The sequence below is a fragment of the Chiloscyllium plagiosum genome, unplaced genomic scaffold (assembly GCF_037043375.1).
Source record: "Chiloscyllium plagiosum isolate Xiang-an unplaced genomic scaffold, Cpla_swu_hap1 HiC_scaffold_17, whole genome shotgun sequence".
Classification (NCBI taxonomy): domain Eukaryota; kingdom Metazoa; phylum Chordata; class Chondrichthyes; order Orectolobiformes; family Hemiscylliidae; genus Chiloscyllium; species Chiloscyllium plagiosum.
In genome coordinates, this window is record NW_028270155.1 from 67,539,540 (window position 1) to 67,558,557 (window position 19,018).

The 19,018-nt window shown below is 41.7% G+C and overlaps 1 protein-coding gene and 1 non-coding gene across 4 annotated transcripts in view; one reads left to right on the top strand and one right to left on the bottom strand.

The window, feature by feature from the left end:
• The window catches only part of katnb1 (katanin p80 (WD repeat containing) subunit B 1), an 80,515-nt gene that overhangs the window by 7,209 nt on the left and 54,288 nt on the right, over positions 1-19,018 (bottom strand). For all 3 annotated transcript variants that reach the window (XM_043707275.2, XM_043707274.2, XM_043707276.2), the window contains 4 exons: positions 14,720-14,839; positions 13,490-13,636; positions 4,640-4,716; positions 1,684-1,758 (listed from right to left, as the gene is read on the bottom strand). In XM_043707275.2, the coding sequence (XP_043563210.1) occupies positions 1,684-1,758; positions 4,640-4,716; positions 13,490-13,636; positions 14,720-14,839 (419 nt within the window). The remainder of the gene's footprint in view (positions 1-1,683; positions 1,759-4,639; positions 4,717-13,489; positions 13,637-14,719; positions 14,840-19,018) is intronic.
• Positions 16,785-16,856, top strand: trnam-cau (transfer RNA methionine (anticodon CAU)). The gene has a single exon. It is a non-coding gene; the product is annotated as a tRNA-Met (tRNA).

A 19,018-nucleotide genomic window follows, 5' to 3' on the forward strand; every position in this document is an offset into this window, starting at 1 on the left:
GTCACCATCCATTTCTCTACATTCTATATCTTCCATGCCCTTTTCCAAGTAAACACTGATGCAAAATACTTGTTTAGTATTTCCCCCATCTCCTGCAGCCCCACACAAAGGTCACCTTGCTGATGTTTGAGGGGACCTATTCCCTCCCTAGTTACCCTTTTGTCCTTAATACATTTGTAAAAACTCTTTGGATTCTCCTTAACTCTATTTGCCAAAGCTATCTCATGTCCCCTTTTTGCCCTCCTGATTTCCCTCTTTAGTATACTCCCACCGCCTTTATATTCTTCTAAGGATTCACTTGATCTATCTTGTCGATACCTGACATATACTTCCTTCTTTTTCTTAACCAAGCCCTCAATTTCTTTAGTCATCCAGCATACCCTCCAGCTCCCAGCCTTTCCTTTCACTCTAATAGAGACAACTGTCTCTGGACTCTTGTTACCTCATTTTTGAAGGCTTCCCATTTTCCAGCTGTCCCTTTACCTGTAAACATCTGCACCCAGTCAGCTTTCAAAAGTTCTTACCTAATACCGTCAAAATTAGCCTTCCTCCAATTTAGAACTTCAACTTTTAGATCTGCTCTGTCCTTTTCCATCAATATTTTAAAACTAATAGAATTATGGTCACTGGCCCCAAAGTGCTCCCCCACTGATACCTCAGTCACCTGCCCTGCCTTATTTCCCAAAAGTAGTTTTGCACCTTCTCTAGTAGGTACATCCACATATTGAATCAGAAAATTTTCTTATACACAATTAACAAATTCCTCTTCATCAAAACCCTTAACACTATGGCAGTCCCAGACTATGTTTGGAAAGTTAAAATCCCCTACCATAATAACCCTATTATTCTTAGGATAACTGAGATCTCCTTACAAATTTGTTTCTCAATTTCCCACTGACTATTAGGGGGTCTATAATACAATCCCAATAAGGTTATCATCCCTTTCTTATTTCTCAGTTCAACCCAAATAACTTCCCTGTATGTATTTCAGGGAATATCCTCCCTCAGTGCAACTATAATGCCATCCCTTATTAAAAACCCCACTCCGCCTCCTCTCTTGCCTCCCTTTCTGTCCTTCCTGTTGCATTTGTATCCTGGAACATTAAACTACCAGTCCTGTCCATCCAAGAGACACATTTCTGTAATTGTTATGATATCCCAATCCCATGTACCTAACCATGCCCTGAGTTTATCTGCTTTCCCTGCTAGGCCTCTTGCATTGAAATAAACACAGTTTAATTTAATCAGTCCTGCTTTGCCTCTGCCTGCCCTGACTGTTTGTCTCGCTTCTTTTCTCAACTATACCAGTCTCAGATTGATCTCTTTCCTCACTGTTGCCCTAGGTCCCACACACCCACCTTTCTAGTTTAAATCCTCCTGAGCAGCTCTAGCAAATCTCCCTGCCAGTATATTAGTCCCCTTTCAATTCAAGTGCAATCCATCCTTCTTGTACAGGTCGTTTCTACCCCAGAAGAGATTCCATTGATCCAAAAATGTGAATCCTTCTCCCATACACCAGTTCTTCAGCCATGCATTCATCTGCTCTACTCCCTTATTCCTACTCTCATTAGCTCACAAGGTCATCAACAATTCAAAAATGAACCACCACTTCTTGCACTGATGCCCACATCACAACAGTCCATGTCCCACTATAGAGGAACAATTCATGAAATGACTGCTGACCTCTCATATTTGCTTTGCAACAGTTTGTCAATCTGAGGAATGATTGAAGGGCACAGGTCCAGTTTCCACAACGCTCTGAAACAAAAGATATGATATCAGTTGCTGCTGGGGGATCATTTTAGAGCATTTTATAAAAGATTAATTGATATCAAAGTGTCAATTCATTTGTTAAATACAGCTAGCAATCTTGAACCTCAGAAGAAACATCTCCTCCCAAATTTCAACATTGATGAAAATGTTACTGAATAACCCAATTGTTGTGGCTCCAATCCCTTCTTGAGGAGTATCTCAAAAATGTTATCTTCAGTCCTGAAAGAGGGGCCAGTGAAAAATGCAGGCTAAAGTACAGGAAAGCAAAGGGTTGAGGCATGGTTCATCTTTGAACATGATGCAGGGTCTTGAGGCATTTTATTTCCTTACTTAAACCATTCTAAAAATTTTGGAAGAACCAGTACAAGACAAAGAAATGGCTACATGAAGCATCTTGCTTTATGTAGGTTCTGCAACACATGGATAATGAATGGCTTATCTTTTCACAGTAGAGTTTGAGGTCAGTAGGTTTTGAAATTGCAGAAGATAGGAGAGATTCTAAACAAGTATTTCACATCAGTATTTACTGTGGAAAAAGATATTAAAGCTAGGGAAATAAATATCGATGTCTTGAAAACAGTCCACATTATAGATGGTCTCAAAAAACAGAAGTGGATAATCTCCAGGATCCAATCAAGTGTATCCCAGGACGTTGTGGGAAGCTAGGGAAGAAATTGCAAACCTGTTGCAGAGATATTTGTGTCATCTACAGGTCACAGGTGAGGTGCCAGAACACCAGAGGGTAACTAATATTATGCTTTTGCGCAAGAAAGGCTGCAAGGACGAGCCAGGGAACTATAGACCAGTGAATCTGACATCAGTGGTGGATAAGTTGTTGGAAGGGATTCTGAGAGATGACACCAAAATTGGTGGTATAGTGGAATCTGAAGGAGGTTATCTAAGATCACAAAGGGATCATGATCAATTGAGCCTAAGGCCAAGGAGTGGTAGATTGAGTTTAAATTGGATAAACGGGAGATGTGGCATTTGGGTCAGATGAACAAGGGCAGGACTTACAAAATTAATGGTAGGGCCCTGGAGAGTGCTGCCGAACAGAGAGTCCTAAGGGTTCAGGTACATAGTCCTTTGAATGTTGTGCTGCAGATATATAGGGTGGTAAAGGCGACATTTGGCATGGACGCTTACATCGTTCAGACCATCGAGTATAGGAGTTGAGTTGTTATGGTTGTACAGGACACTGACGAGGCCACATTTGGAGTACTGTGTACAGTTCTGGTGGCCATGCTACGGGTTAAATTGGAGACTGTGCAGAAAGGATTTACAAGGATGTTACTTGTGTGGATAAAATAGACATGGAGCAATGCTACCTCCTGTGGGGCACTCTAGGATAAGAGGTCATAGTCTTAGAATAAGGGGTAGCAAATTTAAAATGGTTGAGGAGAAACTACTTCTCCCGAATGGTTGTGAATCTGTGCAACTTGCTGCCCCAATATGTGGTGGATGCTGGGACAGTGAGTAAATTGAAGGAGGAGTTAAACAGATTATTAATTGGTAAGGAGTTGAAGGGATATGGAGAGAAGGCAGGAAAACGAGGGTGAGGAGCATATCAGCCATGATTGATTGGTGGAGCAGACTCAATGGGCCGAATGACCTCATTCTGCTCTTATATCTTCTGAACTTCAACTGAAGGGTTTGAATTATTAGGAGAAGCTGGATAGGCAGTGACTTTTTCACTGGAGCGTAGAGGTTGAGAGATGACCTTTTCGAGGTTTATAAAATCATAAGGTGAATAGCCAAGGTGTTTTCCCTCGAGTAGTGGAGTTCAAAACGAGAAAGCATAATTTTAAGGTGAGATTTAAAAGGGACCTGAAGAGCAACTTTTTGACACAAAGTGGTTAGTGTGTGGAATCAACTGCCAAAGGAAGTGGTAGATGAAGTACAGTTACAACATCTAAAAGATATTTGGACAAGTACATGAATAGGGAAGGTTTTAAGGGATATGGGCAAAATGCAGGCAAATTGGACTAGTTTAGATTGGGAAGCTTTGTCAGTATGGACAAGTAGGACAGAAGGGTCTGTTTCCATCCTATATGACTCTATAAAAGAGGAGAACAGAATAAATTCTCAGCTCTAAGTGCTGAAAACAGGTGATATAGCATCAGACCTGAATTCAACTTTCTGGCCATTGATATGGATAAGAGAAAGGCATAAAATTAAAGAAACACCAGAGAAGCTCTTGCACAAGGTGCATGGATCATGTTACTCTAGCAAGAATGCTTTCATCTTATTTGTTGCATGTAAATGACATTAGGAGCATTGGTCAGACAAGAGCCAATAATAATTAGCAGCGTTAGACTGCATGGGATGAATCATGATGTTATAAGGCGTTTGTCCATAACAATAGTCAATGAACAATCAATCTGTAAAATAAAGCAACCAGCAACATTTCAATTCTATTTTTCCCACCTCCAGATTTTTTAAAAGACTTATTCATGGGAAAGGGTTATTGCTGGCTGAGTCAGCATTTATTGCCCATCTCTGGTTGCTCTTGAGAAGGCAGTGGCGAGCCACGTTCCTAATCCATTGCAGCCCATATAATGTAGACAGACCCACAATGCCATTAGGGTGGGAGTTGCAGGATTTTGACTCAGTGACACTCACATAACGACAATACAAAAATCTGTCTTGAAGGCTCTAGATGTCCCAACAGATTCCTGGAAGGGTATATAATTCCAGATTTCTAATATCCTTCTCTTCCTGATTTTACTTTTGAATGGCTAAGCATTAATTTGAGCTTGGTTAGCTTGTATCAAATAATCCTTAAAAATGTAAACACAGTGGAACTACTGCAGACAACACTCCTTGACAAAACAAAGATTAGATAGCTTTTTAAGCAAGTACATACGGTTTGAGATTTATAATGTTCAGGATGTCCACAATAACTGCCAAGTCATTCATGGTCACTGCTGAGTCTATGGAGGTCTGCAATGAAGAGACAGGTGTTAACAGTTTTCAGTCAGAAAATGACAGCAAGATCATATTGCTTTCAGAAGGTGTTTTTGACAAAAGTGGCCTTGTCTCAGCTGAAGTTGAAACACTGCCTGTCAGTGTAATGGGTATTATGAACGATTCTGTCGAGCAAAAGTCAGATTTAATCAGCCCAAATTTCAGTCTTCAAACTGGAAAGGCTCAATTATAAGATAATCTTTTAAAACTACAGCAAGCGAAGTTGTACCACTTTAAAAATACCACCCCTACCTTCAGTGGAGGGCAAAGAGCAACAGGAATATAACTGCACAGCAATAGTACCTTTCAGAATTCCTTGTTTATAAAACCACAAAACAAATAAACTAGGATGTTTAAAGGCTGGAGTGAAACCAATAACAATAATTGGGAGAAAGTGAGGAATTCTCTCACCCATGGCTTCCAGTGGGAACTGCAAGCAATGAATCTTCCACAGTGCCATCATTCTCACTTGCCATATCACAGAACAGCTACAGCACAAGGAGGGCACTTGATTCGCTCTGTCTATGCTAATTCTCTATCAATTAGCTAGTCCCACACTCCTGCTTATTTCCTCATTGCTCTAAAGGTGTTTTCTAATTCCCATCGGAAAGCCACAATTGAATGAATGGGGTTATATTCCCTGGGGTAGGGGTTGGGGAGTCAGAACTAGATCATATTAGGGTGAGAAAGAAAAGATTTAAAAGTGAGCTAAGGGGCAACTTTTTCACGCAGAGGGTGGTGAGTGTATGGAATGAGCTGCCAGAGGAAGTGGTGGAGGCTGGTACAATTACAACATTTAAAAGGCATCTGCATGGGTATATGAATAGGAAAGGTTTAGAGGGATATGGGGCAAGTGTTAGCAAAGGAGACTAGATTAATTTAGGATACCTGGTTGGCATGGACACGTTGGACCAAGGGGTCTGTTTCCATGCTATGACTCTATAACACCATCAGCTTCTCCAATATATCCACCTAACTCAAGTCCCCCATCCATGTAATCAGTCATCTAAATCTTTTGTACACTATTTTTAAAGCTGCCTGTAATATCTAGAAGTGCACACAATACTCCAAATGAGGCTTAAGCAATGTTTCAGAAAGGTTGATCGTAATCTCCTTGCTTTTGTACTCCATGTATCTATTTATAAAGCATAGTATCTCATAAGCCTTATTAACTGCTGTCTCAACTGGTCCTGCTGCTTTCAATGATTTACACACACAAATCACACATCAGTTTTAGAATTCAGCTTCATTCCTCTTACCATTATGACACTGTACATTTCCCTGCATTAAACTTCAGCTGTCATATTGTCCACACAGACAATTTCCCTGTCCTTGTCCCTTTGAATTTATTATTCTCCCCTCAGTAAAATTCCTCCAGGCTTTGCACCATCTGAACATTTTGAAATCATGTCCTGTCGACCTCAGTTAATGTCTTTAATACAGACCAAGGAAAGCAGTTCTACCACTGAGAAATCCCAATAAATACCCTTCTCCAGTTGTTTTGTGATTTAGCCACTTTGTACCTATGCTCACACTGTTCCTTTTATTCCAGTGGTTTTAACATTGTTGATAACCTTGTAAACTGGCACTTTATCAAACATACATGTTTGTTCTAAAATCCGTTCTAAAATCTAATAGCTAAAATTTCACTCCACCTGGTATTAGTTATGCCACCCCTATCTCTTAGATTAAATTCCCTACAATATGGAAACAGGCCTTGCGGCCCAACAAGTCTACACCGACCCTCTGAAGAATAACCCACCCAGACCCATTCCCCTACCCTATATTCACCCTGACTAATGCACCTAACACTATGGACAACTTAGGATGGCCAATTCACCCGACCAGAACATCTCTTGCACTTCATCCAAATAATTCTAAAACTCCTTTGAGATTTCTGATGACCAAAACTTATATTTGTGTAAATGCAATAATATTTCACATATTTCTCTAAAACTAATCTACTACTAATTCAACGTTATAATCATTACCCACCTAGCCTATACATCCCTGGACATTATAGGCAATTTAGCATGGACCATTCACCTCAGCTGCACATCTGTGGACTGTGGGGGGGAAACCGGAGCACCTGGAGGAAATGGAGTCACTGGTTTTATGGACCAGGCCAGACCCCCTCAAAACATTTCAAGAAGGAAGCCAAACCCCAATGTTTCTAGTTGTTTTAAACAGGTACAAGTGGATATTCCAGGAGTGATGCAGCTGGTTTTAAACAATGCAATTTATTTAAACAGTACCAAATGAAACACGAACAAAAGGGAACAGAATACAGAATAACTTACTATCTGAAAGCCCAACAGATCACCCCAACTTAATGATGCAGTTCCAACTGCCTGCAACAGTCCACATAAACAGCCTCTTGGCAAAAAAAAAGGTAAAATCAGACACAGGTTCTTACAGGAGAGAGAGATGGCAGAGATTTAGCATGGAACTTCCTTCCACTGTCGCTGTTTCTTTGGATTCCCCAGCTTAAACTGACCAACAGCTCTGAATAGCCAGACTGCTAAAAACTAAACCAAAACCAGAGTAAGCTGAGCTGGGAGAACAGGCCATTCCCCTTTCATTGTAAGAGTGTTTTTTTACAATGTACAAGCTTCTTCAAGTAGATCTCTGTCCTAAATCTATCACCCCTCAATTTAAAATTATGTATCCTCGTGGTAGCCTTCATCATGAGGAAAAAGGCTCTCACTATCCACCCTATCTAACTCCCTGGTTATCTTATGCATCTCAATTAAGTCACCTCTCAACCTCCTTCTGTCCAATGAAAAGTCTTAGTTCCCTCAGCCTTTCCTTCTAAGACCTTCCTTCCATACCAGGCAACATCCAAGTAAATCTCCTCTGAACTCTTTCGAAAGCTTCTACATCCTTCTTATAATGCGGTGATCAGAATTGCATGCAATACTCCAGGTGCAGCCTTACTAGTGTCTTGTACAGCTGAAGCATGACCTCATGGCTCAAACTCAATTCCTCCTAACACACCATGTGCCATCTTAACAATCCTATCAATCTGGGTATCAACTTTCAGGGACTTATGCACCTGGACACCGAGATCGCTCTGCTCATCTACACTACCAAGAATTTTATCATTAGCCTAGTACTCTGCATCCCTGTTACTTCTTCCGAAGTGAACTACCTCACAGTTATCCGCATTAAACTCCATTTGCCACTTCTCAGCTCAGCTCTACATCTTATCTGTGCCCCTCTGTAGCCCACAACATCCTTCAGCACTATCCACAACTCTGCCTACCTTACTGTCATCTGCAAATTTACTAACCCATTCTTCTACGCCCACCTCCAGATCATTTATAAAAATGACAAGCAGCAGTGGCCCCAAAACAGATCCTTGCCGCATACCACTGGATTTAAGCTCCAGGATGAACATTTGCCATCAACCACTACCTATCTTCTTTCAGCTAGCCAATTTCTGACCCAAACCACTAAATCACTTTCAATCCCAAAACTCCTTATTTTGTGCAACAGCCTATCGCGGTGAACCTTATCAAACGCCTTACTGAGGTCCAAATATACATCAACCACCTTACCTTCATCCACCTGTTTGTCACCTTCCTGAAGAACTCAATAAGGTTAGTGAGGCACAACCTACCCTTCACAAAACCGTGTTGACTATCCCTACTCAATCAAATTATTCCTTTCCAGATGATTATAAATCCTTTCTTATAACCTTTTCCAACACCTTACCCACAACCAAAGTAAGGCTCACTGGCCTATAATTACCAGGGTTGTCTCGACTCCCCTTCTTAAACAAGGGGACAACATTTACTATCCTCCAGTCTTCTGGCACTATGCCTCTAGACAATGATGACATAAAGAACGAAGCCAAAGGCTCTGCAATCTCCTCCCTGGCTTGCCAGAGAATCAGAGGATAAATCCCATCCAGCCCCAGGGTCTTATCTATTTTCAGATCTTCCAAAATTGCTAAAACCTTCTCTTGGTCAACCTCAATCCCATCTAATCTTGTTGCCTATATCTCCATATTATCACTAACACTGCCCTTTTCCAATGTGAATACTGACAAAAAGTATTCATTAAACACTTCCCCATGTCCTCAGATTCCACACACAACTTTCCACTACTATCTTTGATTGACCCTCATCTTACACTAGTCATTCTTGATACAGAGGAACCTCGATTATCCGAATACCAATTATCTGAAAATCGGATTATCCAAAGGAGATCTCCAGCTCCCGCTGGAAACATTACATCAAAGACGTGTTTCCAACAGTGATCGCGTCTTTTGTTTAGTGATTAAACAGGCACCATCTCCAAATGACGGACTGACAGCCCTCTCTCTCTCTCCCCACACTTTCCCTGGAGTTCTATACAGGGGTGTACCCTAAACCCTCCCTCCCCAGATAATCTCTCCAACATTGTCTTGTACAGGGCAAACGTGGAACCTGTCAAAAAGTTGCAGTCAAAAGTTGTGTGGGTGGCTGTGTATGTGTTTGTGTGCTATTTGGAGACTTACCCCACAAAAGCAGCAGCAGCAGCTGCAGTCTTGGTGTTGGCGTACAGTCCAGCTATAGAGAACTCCCAACAAGGTGACCTCTCCTTTCCTGTTTCTAACCTCAGCCTAAACTACCTCAGTGGATGAGTCCTTAAATGTTATCTCAGCTGCTGGAATACTACCCTTGATTAACAATGCCATACACCTGCCTCTTTTAACATCTTGTCTGTTCTTGCTGAAACATCGAAATCCCGGAATCTGTAACAACCATTCCTGTCCCTCCTCTAGCCATGTTTCTGAAATGGCCACTACATCGAAATCCCAGGTACCAACCCATGCTGCAAGTTCACCCACCTTATTCCAGATGCTCCTGGCATTGAAGTACACACATTTCAAACCAACATCCTGATTGCCAGTGCCCTCTAGTGATCTTGTAAACCTAGCCTTGACCTCACTAACCTCAACCTCGTGTACACTGGAATTACAATTCAGGTCCTCTATCCCCCTGCTGCATTAGTTTAAACGCCACACCACCATACCCCAAAGAGCATTAGGAAATTTCCCTCTCAGAATACTGGTACCTCTCTGGTTCAGGTGAAGACCATCTGGTTTGTAGAGGCCCCACCTTCCCCAGAAAAAGCTCCAACTTTCCAAGAATCCAAAACCTTGCCTCCTGCACCATCCCTGCAGCCACGTGTTTAGCTCCGCGCCCTCCCTGTTCCTCGCTTCACTAGCACGTGGCATGGGGAACAAACCAGGAATGATAACTCTAATTGTTCTCACTCTAAGCTTCCACCCTAGCTCCCTGAATTTCTATTTTAAATCTCCACCTTTCTTCCCACCTATGTCGTTGGTGCCTTTGTGGACCACGACTTGGGGCTGCTCTCCCTCCCCCTCAAGGATCCCAAAAACATGATCAGAGACATCACTAACCCTGGCACCTGGAAGGCAACACCAATTGTGAGTTTCTCTCGTTCCCACAAAACCTCCTATCTGTCCCCCTAACTATGGAGTTCCCAATGACTAAGGCTCTGCTCCTCTTCCCGCTTCCCCTCTGAGCAGAGACAGACTCTGAGCCAGAGATCTGTGCCCCATTGCTTACCCCAGTAAGTCATTCCCCCCCAACCTCACCAACAGTATACAAAACGGTATACTTGTTGTTGAGGGGAACCACCACAGGAGATTCCTGCACTATCTGCCGGTTCCCTTTCCAACCCCTGACGGTAACCCATCTACCTTGTTCAAGTGGCTGTGGAGTAACTACCTCCCTGTAGTTCCTCTCAATAACCCCCTCCGCCTCCTGAGCAATCCGAAGTTCATCCAGCTCCAGTTCCCTATTCATGAGGAGCTGGAGTTGGGTGCATTTCCCACAAAAGAAGTCAGCAGGGACACTAGAGGTGACCTTTACTTCCCACAAACATAGCAGGAGCATTCCACTGCCCTAACCGCCATTCCTGCTATTCTAAATTCCCAAATAGACTGCCAGAAAAAAAAAACAAATGAAACATGAAAGAAAACGCTTGTCACCTTACCAACTGACACACAGAACTTTTTTGTTTGGTTAGATACTGGCAGGTATCTTTATCCAAAACAGTGAAGATAATTTTGGCATTTGTAACGCAAAATGGACTATATCAATTTAAAGTCATGCCATTAGATATGAAAAAGGTGCCAGCCACATTTCAGAGACTAATCAATAAGGTCATTTTCAGATTAACTAATTCTGTAGTTTGTATTGATGACCTGGTGATTTTTAGTCACACATGGAATGAACACGTGCAACATTTGTCAGAATTGTTCGATCGACTTTGGGAGGCAGGCTTGGTGATGAACCTGGCTAAGGGTAAATTTGCCAAAGCCCAAGTCACCTTCCTGGGCCATGTTATTGGACATGGACAAATGGCCCCATGGAATGCAAAAACAAAGATAACTGGGGAGTTTCCCATACCATCGGCCAAAAGAGCAGTACAGTAGAGCCTCGACATACGAACGACCCCGTTCACAAACAAATCAGTTTACGAACAGGATTGTACGTAAAATTTTGCTTCAATGTATGTACGAAATTCAAGGTACGAACGACGGTACGAACGCAAAAAGCCCGTGTGCAACCACGTGGTTTCATTGTTCTGCTTTGCTACACGCTTGTTGAACACAAAAGCTCTCAGGCCCCGCATGATCTCATTCAGTTCATCTTTGGTGCATGCGCTGTGAACAGCCATCCAAGCATTCTTACGCTATCCGAACAATGGGAAAAATAGATTCAGTTCGCGAACTGGGTCCCGGAATGGATTAAGTTCGTAAGTCGAAGCGCTACTGTACTACAATTCCTGGGACTGAAGATTTTTTGGAAATTTGCACCAAATTTTAGCAGTGCGGCTGCTACACTCACTGAATTACTGAAGAAAAGTAAGAGGTTTCGAAATGTCAGAAGGCATTTGACAGCCTGAAAGCTGTGTTAACTACTGCCCCAGTATTAGCCACACCTAATTACGCAAAGCCATTCAAGGAGGCTATCGATGCAAATGATGTGGATGTTGGTGCTGCGCTCTTACAGGAAACTGACAGGATGTTAGAAAGAGCTATTCAGCATTTCTCCACGAAATTGAACATTCAACAGCAGAAATATTCGACAGTTGAGAAGGAGACTTTGAGCTTGGTGGTAGCATTACAACATTTCAATGTTTATGTTCCCAGTAATGTATCTGAGACAAATCATACACACTGATCATAACCCAATGAAGTTTGTGGAGAAATTCAAGGACAAAATTCCAGACTGTTTAGGTGGGGCTTATTGTTACAGCCATTCAATTTGAAAACTGTGCACATGGCAGGATGAGGAAACATGATTGCCAATGCATTGTCAAGATTTGGCTGAGAAATGGAGGCATTCGGTGACAGGAGTAAACACACTGAAATAGAATGTAGTAGTGCATGTTTCCATATTTATAGTCAATGTAAATGTATATATATATATATATATATATATATGTGTGTGTTGTAGTGTACTAATATGTAAGATTAAGGGGTTTTAATATGAAACCATTCCTTTGAATATTGATGATTTGTTTTTTAAGGGGGGGGGGGGGTAGGGGGAGGGTGTGATGATGCTCTTCCTTTAACAAGGTTGTGTTGTCCTTGGTTCTTTTTAAAAGGGTTATTTCAGGCACAGATGCCGAAATGGCTGGGTTTTTCTACTTGAAGAAGCTTGTACATTGTAAAAAAACACTCTTACAATGAAAGGGGAATGGCCTGTTCTCCCAGCTCAGCTTACTCTGGTTTTGGTTTAGTTTTTAGCAGTTGGCATTCAGAGCTGCTGCTCAGTTTAAGCTGGGGAATCCAAAGAAACAGCTACAGTGGAAGGAAGTTCCATGCTAAATCTCTGCCATCTCTCTCTCCTGTAAGAACCTTTGTCTGATTTTACCTTTTTTTTTGCCAAGAGGCTGTTTATGTGGACTGTTGCAGGCAGTTGGAACTGCATCATTAAGTTGGGATGATCTGTTGGGCTTTCAGATAGTAAGTTATTCTGTATTCTGTTCTCTTTTGTTAGAGTTTCATTTGGTACTGTGTAAATAAATTGCATTGTTTAAAACCAGCTGCATCACTCCTGGAATATCCACTTGTACCTGTTTAAAACAACTAGAAACATTGGGGTTTGGTCTTCCTTCTTGAAATGTTTTGAGGGGGTCTGGCCTGGTCCATAAAACCAGTGACTCCATTTCCTCCAGGTGCTCTAGTTTCCTCCCACAGTCCAAAGATGTGCAGGCGAGGTGGATTGCCATAGTAAATTGCCTATAATGTTCAGGGATGTATAGACTAGGTGGGTTAACCGTGGAAAATGCAGGGTTACAGCGTTAGGATCCTCTTCAGAGGATCGGTGCGGCCTCTATGGGTTGAATGACCTGCTTCTCCATGGTAGGGATTCTATGATTCTATGAGGTCATAAGTCAATCCAACCATAAAGGGACGCATAAACAAAATCTAGGTTAAATCTGGTGAACTGCAAAGTAAACAAAGATTATTGGCACATGCATATATCAATGGCATCTAGGCTGCCGCTGCACCATGGAAGTCCCTGGTAGGAATCAGCTAACAAATTAGAAAACCAAATGTTTATTGGACCACTGTACCAACGAACAATCCCAGCAAACTGTGGAAGAGAATAGGTGGGGGAGAAGAGAAAAATTAATTTGTGATGCTCCAGGTTATACATTCATTATTACTCCATTCTTCAGGCATATATGTAACATGAGAAGTTAAGAATCTGACCTTGACATCACCAGTGGTCCACACAGCTCTCACAGTGTCTAGGTTCTTAAATCGACTTGTTAATACCACGCACATAGTGTCATGCCCTTTCCGGATTTGGCTCACAGCATCTTCATCACTCAAATCAGCCAGTTTATTATTCTGAGGCTTAAGAAATATGATACAATTAAAAGACAAATTATCCTAAAAATTTGATACTCAAAGATTTCATTATTTTCTTGAGGGTTCTTGTGGTGCATGGTAGTGCCCAGAACTCCTGGGTTTAGAGTTATGTTAGATCAAGTCTGAACAAGTTGATTTGAATAACTATAAATCAGAATAAGTTATGGGATAAAATAAACATTTAAATAAAACAAAGAACTGTGGATGCTAGAAATTGCAAACAAAAACATAAGTTACTGGAGAAATTCAGCAGATCTGGCATCTTCACCTGCTCCAACAATGCTGTCAGACTTGCTGAGTTTCTCCAGCAATTTCTGTTTTTGAAATCAGACACTTGATTTGCCAGATCAACAGAAACGACTGGTGCAGGTTTCTCCAATCATAATTTACAACAATTACCAAATAACAAAACTACCAACTGCAGAGTGTACAAGAGAAAACCTGGGAAAGTAGCCCTTATAAAAACATGCATTATGTAGTCCTGTGACTCTTGCTCTGCAAGTTACAACTCAGATTGTTATCTAAGGGAGGAAACAACAATCACCGCACTTCAAAAGCAATTCCAGGCAAGGCACTAAGATTTTCAAATGTGATAAGAAACAATGCTTGTGTGCAGTTTCATATTATTCAAAGCTTGTAAACACTAAGAATACATTACCTAGCAGCACAAAGGTTTTCAGGAATTGGGAGCTTCCTTCATGGACAGGATACAATTGTAAAGATCTACTCAGGGTCTCAGTCACCATTTTTATTCTTCATTTATTTGAGGTTTTTATCAGATAGTCTTTAATCAATCAGCCTTGATTGATGCAAATTAATACACACAGCCTGCAAGCTACGATCAGTGAACAGATCCAAGCAGTAAGGGTTTTAAAAAAAAGTCTCACTGGGCCAAAGCCCCGCAAACCAATTACTGAATATTGATCAGAAGGAAGAGTTTATTTCAAGCATCGCATCCAGAAAGTTAGAATCAATTGTAATATTACCAAGAGTTTGCACTGAACAGAAAACCTGCAACTACAATGAAAATTTAAATTAACTGAAGGGAAATTGCTAAACACCACTTACTGGGAGAAAGTCTGCCACCTTCAATCCAATGGGCTCATTTTTAGCAATTGGGATTATCGGTGCTTCAGGCTGATTGATGGGAGTGGAGGCCACTGTTGGGGAAAAGTTCAGCTGTTCTGCCTGAAAGAAAACATTTTCAAAGATGGATTGCGATTGCTCCATACTTTTCCTCATAATGACATATGTCATTTATTGATGCCATAATTTCAAACAGCACCTATTCCACATTTCAAGTATGCCAACCAAATGTCACAAGAAATCTAGAAGATCCCTTGAAATAATAAGCTGTATAAATTTACTTGGAAGAACCACATATGGCCATTATTCTTTAATTCTAAGAAATGCGTAAGTTCCCAAAGCTAAAAGCAAAATTCAATTATTTCTGACAAATATTGAACCAATACCATTACGAAAACAGCAAGAACTTTCATACCACCTAAGACTATAAATAATATCCCAAAGCATTTCAGAGGCATTTTTTTTTTCAAAATGGAGACAGGTAAGGAAGGTGATACTAGGAAGGGTGACGTAATGTTTGCTCAATGGTGGATTACCTTACCTTTGATTCTCACTGCAAATATAGCAAAGTATTCAAAGTTTGTGAGAAGATTTGTAGCTCGGGTGCTCGTTGTTGTAGTTCTGTTCGTCGCGCTGGGAATTTGTGTTGCAGATGTTTCGTCCCCTGTCTAGGTGACATCCTCAGTGCTTGGGAGCTTCCTGTGAAGCGCTTCTGTGATCTTTTCTTCGGCATTTATAATGGTTTGAATCTGCAGCTTCCGGTTGTCAGTTCCAGCTGTCCGCTGCAGTGGTCGGTATATTGGGTCCAGGTCAATGTGCTTATTGATTGAATCTGTGGATGAATGCCATGCCTCTAGGAATTCCCTGGCTGTTCTCTGTTTGGCTTGTCCTATAATAGTAGTGTTGTCCCAGTCAAATTCATGTTGCTTGTCATCCGCGTGTGTGGCTACTAAGGATAGCTGGTCGTGTCGTTTCGTGGCTAGTTGGTGTTCATGGATGCGGATCGTTAGCAGTCTTCCTGTTTGTCTTTTGTAATGTTTTGTGCAGTCCTTGCATGGGATTTTGTACACTACATTGGTTTTGCTCATGCTGGGTATCGGGTCCTTCGTTCTGGTGAGTTGTTGTCTGAGAGTGGCAGTTGGTTTGTGTGCTGTTATGAGTCCTAGTGGTAGCAAAGTATCCTTTCAATGCACAATGTAAGCATTTTATATTCTGTTTTCCACTACTTCCTTAATCTGTTTTTCCATCAGATACGCCTGAACATCGTTAAAGAGTTTTTAGAATCATTACCAGCACAAGACTATTCAGCCCATCAAGCTCATTCTCGTGTCCTGTACTGCAAACCAGTCAGTCCAAATCCCCTAACATTTTCCATCACTGTAGCCTTGCAAGTTTATTTCTCTCAATGGCCATCTGATTTCCATGTGATATCAGTAATCACACTCTTCTTCCATCACGCTCATTGGCAGTGAGATCCAGTTCAGCACTATCCACTATATAAAAACATTTTCTTTAAAATTCCTTCAACATCTCTTGCTCAAAACAAAATGCTACTCCCAAATCCTTGTACTATCAACTCATGCAAATATAAATTTGATCAGCAAAAGTAGATCTGTCGACTGATTACATGTTTTAGCACTATGTTGAACAGTAAGAAAAATGGGTGCCCAGAAATTTAATATCAGTACATCTTTCGCTCAAAAACTTTCAAACTACTCAACTTGAAAATGCATAGCAAATTTGGGCAACATCTGTAGCTCTAAGTATCACTATTTCCACAGCCCTCAATAATAGACAGGAAGCTTATCAGTTCACCTCTCTGGCATGAAGCCTTAAATCGTTTAATTTACTCAGTAACAAACTAATGCTGTCAAGTTCACACACCCTTTTTATCTTTCCTTGCAATTATTTTTTTCTTGATATAACAATGCTTTCACTGGGGTGAGTTTTTGCTGTTTCTCCCTGCTGGTCTAGTGGTTAGGATTCAGCGCTTCCACCGCTGCAGCCCAGGTTCAATTCCCAGTCAGGGAATGTCTCTTTAAGTGAGAGCAGAGTGGCGCAGCGGGAGCGTGCTGGGCCCATAACCCAGAGGTCGATGGATCGAAACCATCCTCTGCTATTGCTCCATGTCTCTTTGAGCAGCTTTCCTTTTACTTCAATAAGGCGTTAGACAAGGTTTCCAATGAGAGACTGGTTAGCAAGGTTAGATCTCATGGAATACAGGGAGAACTAACCATTTGGATAAAGAACTAGCTCAAAGATAGAAGACAGAGGGTGGTGGTAGAGGGTTGTTTTTCAGACTGGATGCCTGTGACCAGTGGAGTGCCACAAAGATTGGTGCTGGGTCCTCTACTTTTTGTCATTTACATAAATGATTTGGATGCGAGCATAAGAGGTACAGATGGTAAGTTTGCAGATGACACCAACATTGGAGGTGTAAGCGGACAGTGAAGGTTACTTCAGATTACAACAGGATCTTGACCAGATGGACCAATGGGCTGAGAAGTGGCAGATAGAGTTTAATTCAGGTAAATGCAAGGTGCTGCATTTTGGGAAAGCAAACCTTAGCAGGACTTATACACTTAATGGTAAGGTCCTAGGGAGTGTTGCTGAACAAAGAAACCTTGGAGTGCAGGTTCATAGCTCCTTGAAAGTGGAGTTGCAGGTAGATAGGATAGTGAAGGCCGTGTTTGGTATGCTTTCTTTTATTCGTCAGAGTATTGAGTACAGGAATTGGGACATCATGTTGCGGCTGTACAGGACATTGGTTAGGCCACTGTTGGCATATTGTGTGCAATTCTGGTTTCCTTTCTATCGAAAAGATGTTGTGAAACTTGAAAGGATTCAGAAAAGATTTACAAGAATGTTGCCAGGGTTGGAGGATTTGAGCTTTAGGGAGAGGCTGTTTTCCCTGGAGCGTCGGAGGCTGAGGAGTGACCTTATAGAGGTTTACAAAATTATGAGGGGCATAGATAGGGTAAATAGACAAAGTCTTTTCCCTGGGTTGGGGGAGTCCAGAACTAGAGGGCATAGGTTTAGGGTGAGAGGTGAAAGATATAAAAGGGACCTAAGGGGCAACCTTTTCATGCAGAGGGTGGTACGTGTATAGAATGAGCTGCCAGAGGTGGTGGTGGAGGCTGGTACAATTGCAGCATTTCAGAGGCATTTGGATGGGTATATGAATAGGGAGGGTTTGGAGGGATATGGGCCGTGTGTTGGCAGGTGCGACTAGATTGGGTTGGGATATCTGGTTGACATGGACAGGTTGGACCAAAGGATCTGTTTCCATGCTGTACATCTCTATGACTCTAAGAGGCTAAATCTAAAATCTAAATTCAAACAGTAGCCTTCCCTCTTCACAGATTTTCAGCAGGTTGTACAATTCAAAAGTAACAAACAATCACATTTCCTTCAGAAGCCAAAGGTGGACCCGGTCTCAAGAGTGTCTTTCCATCATTTTTAAGAGTTGATTAGATAGTCAGAGTCATACAACATGGAGACAGACCCTTCAGTCCTACTCATGCCAATCTGACTTACTCCTATTTGCCAGCATTTGGCCCATATGCCTCTAAACCCCTTGTATTCATATAACCATCTAGATACTTTTTAAATATTATAATTGTCCCCACCTCCACAATTTCCTCTGGCAGCTCACTCCATACATGTACCATCTTCTGCATGAAAAGGTTACCCCTCAGGTCCTTTTTAAATCCTTCCCCTCTCACCTTAAACCTATGTCCTCTAGTTTTGGACTCCCCTACCTTGGGAAAAAGACCTAACTATTCACCTTATCCATACCCCTCATGATTATATAAATCTCTATAAGGTCACCCCTCATTCTCTGGCGCTGCAGGGAAAAATGCCCCAGCGTATTCAGTCTCTCCATATAGCTTAAATCCTCCATAAAGTCATAGAGATGTACAGCATGAAGAGACCCTCTTTGGTCCAATTCATCCATGCCAACCAGATATCCTAACCTAATCTAGTCCCACTGGCCCATATCCCCCTAAACACTTCCTATTCATATACAACAAGATGATGTTTAAATGCTGTAATTGTACCAGCCTCCACCAGTTCTTCTGGCAGCTCATCCCATACACACACAACCCTCTGCATTAAAAAGTTGCCCCTTAGCTCACTTTTATATCTTTCCCCTCTCACCCTGAACCTATGTCCTCTAGTTCTGGACTCCCCCAACCCAGGGAAAAGACCTATCTATTTATGCAATCCATGATCCTCATGATTTTATAAACCTCTATAAAGGTCACCCCTCAGCTTCCG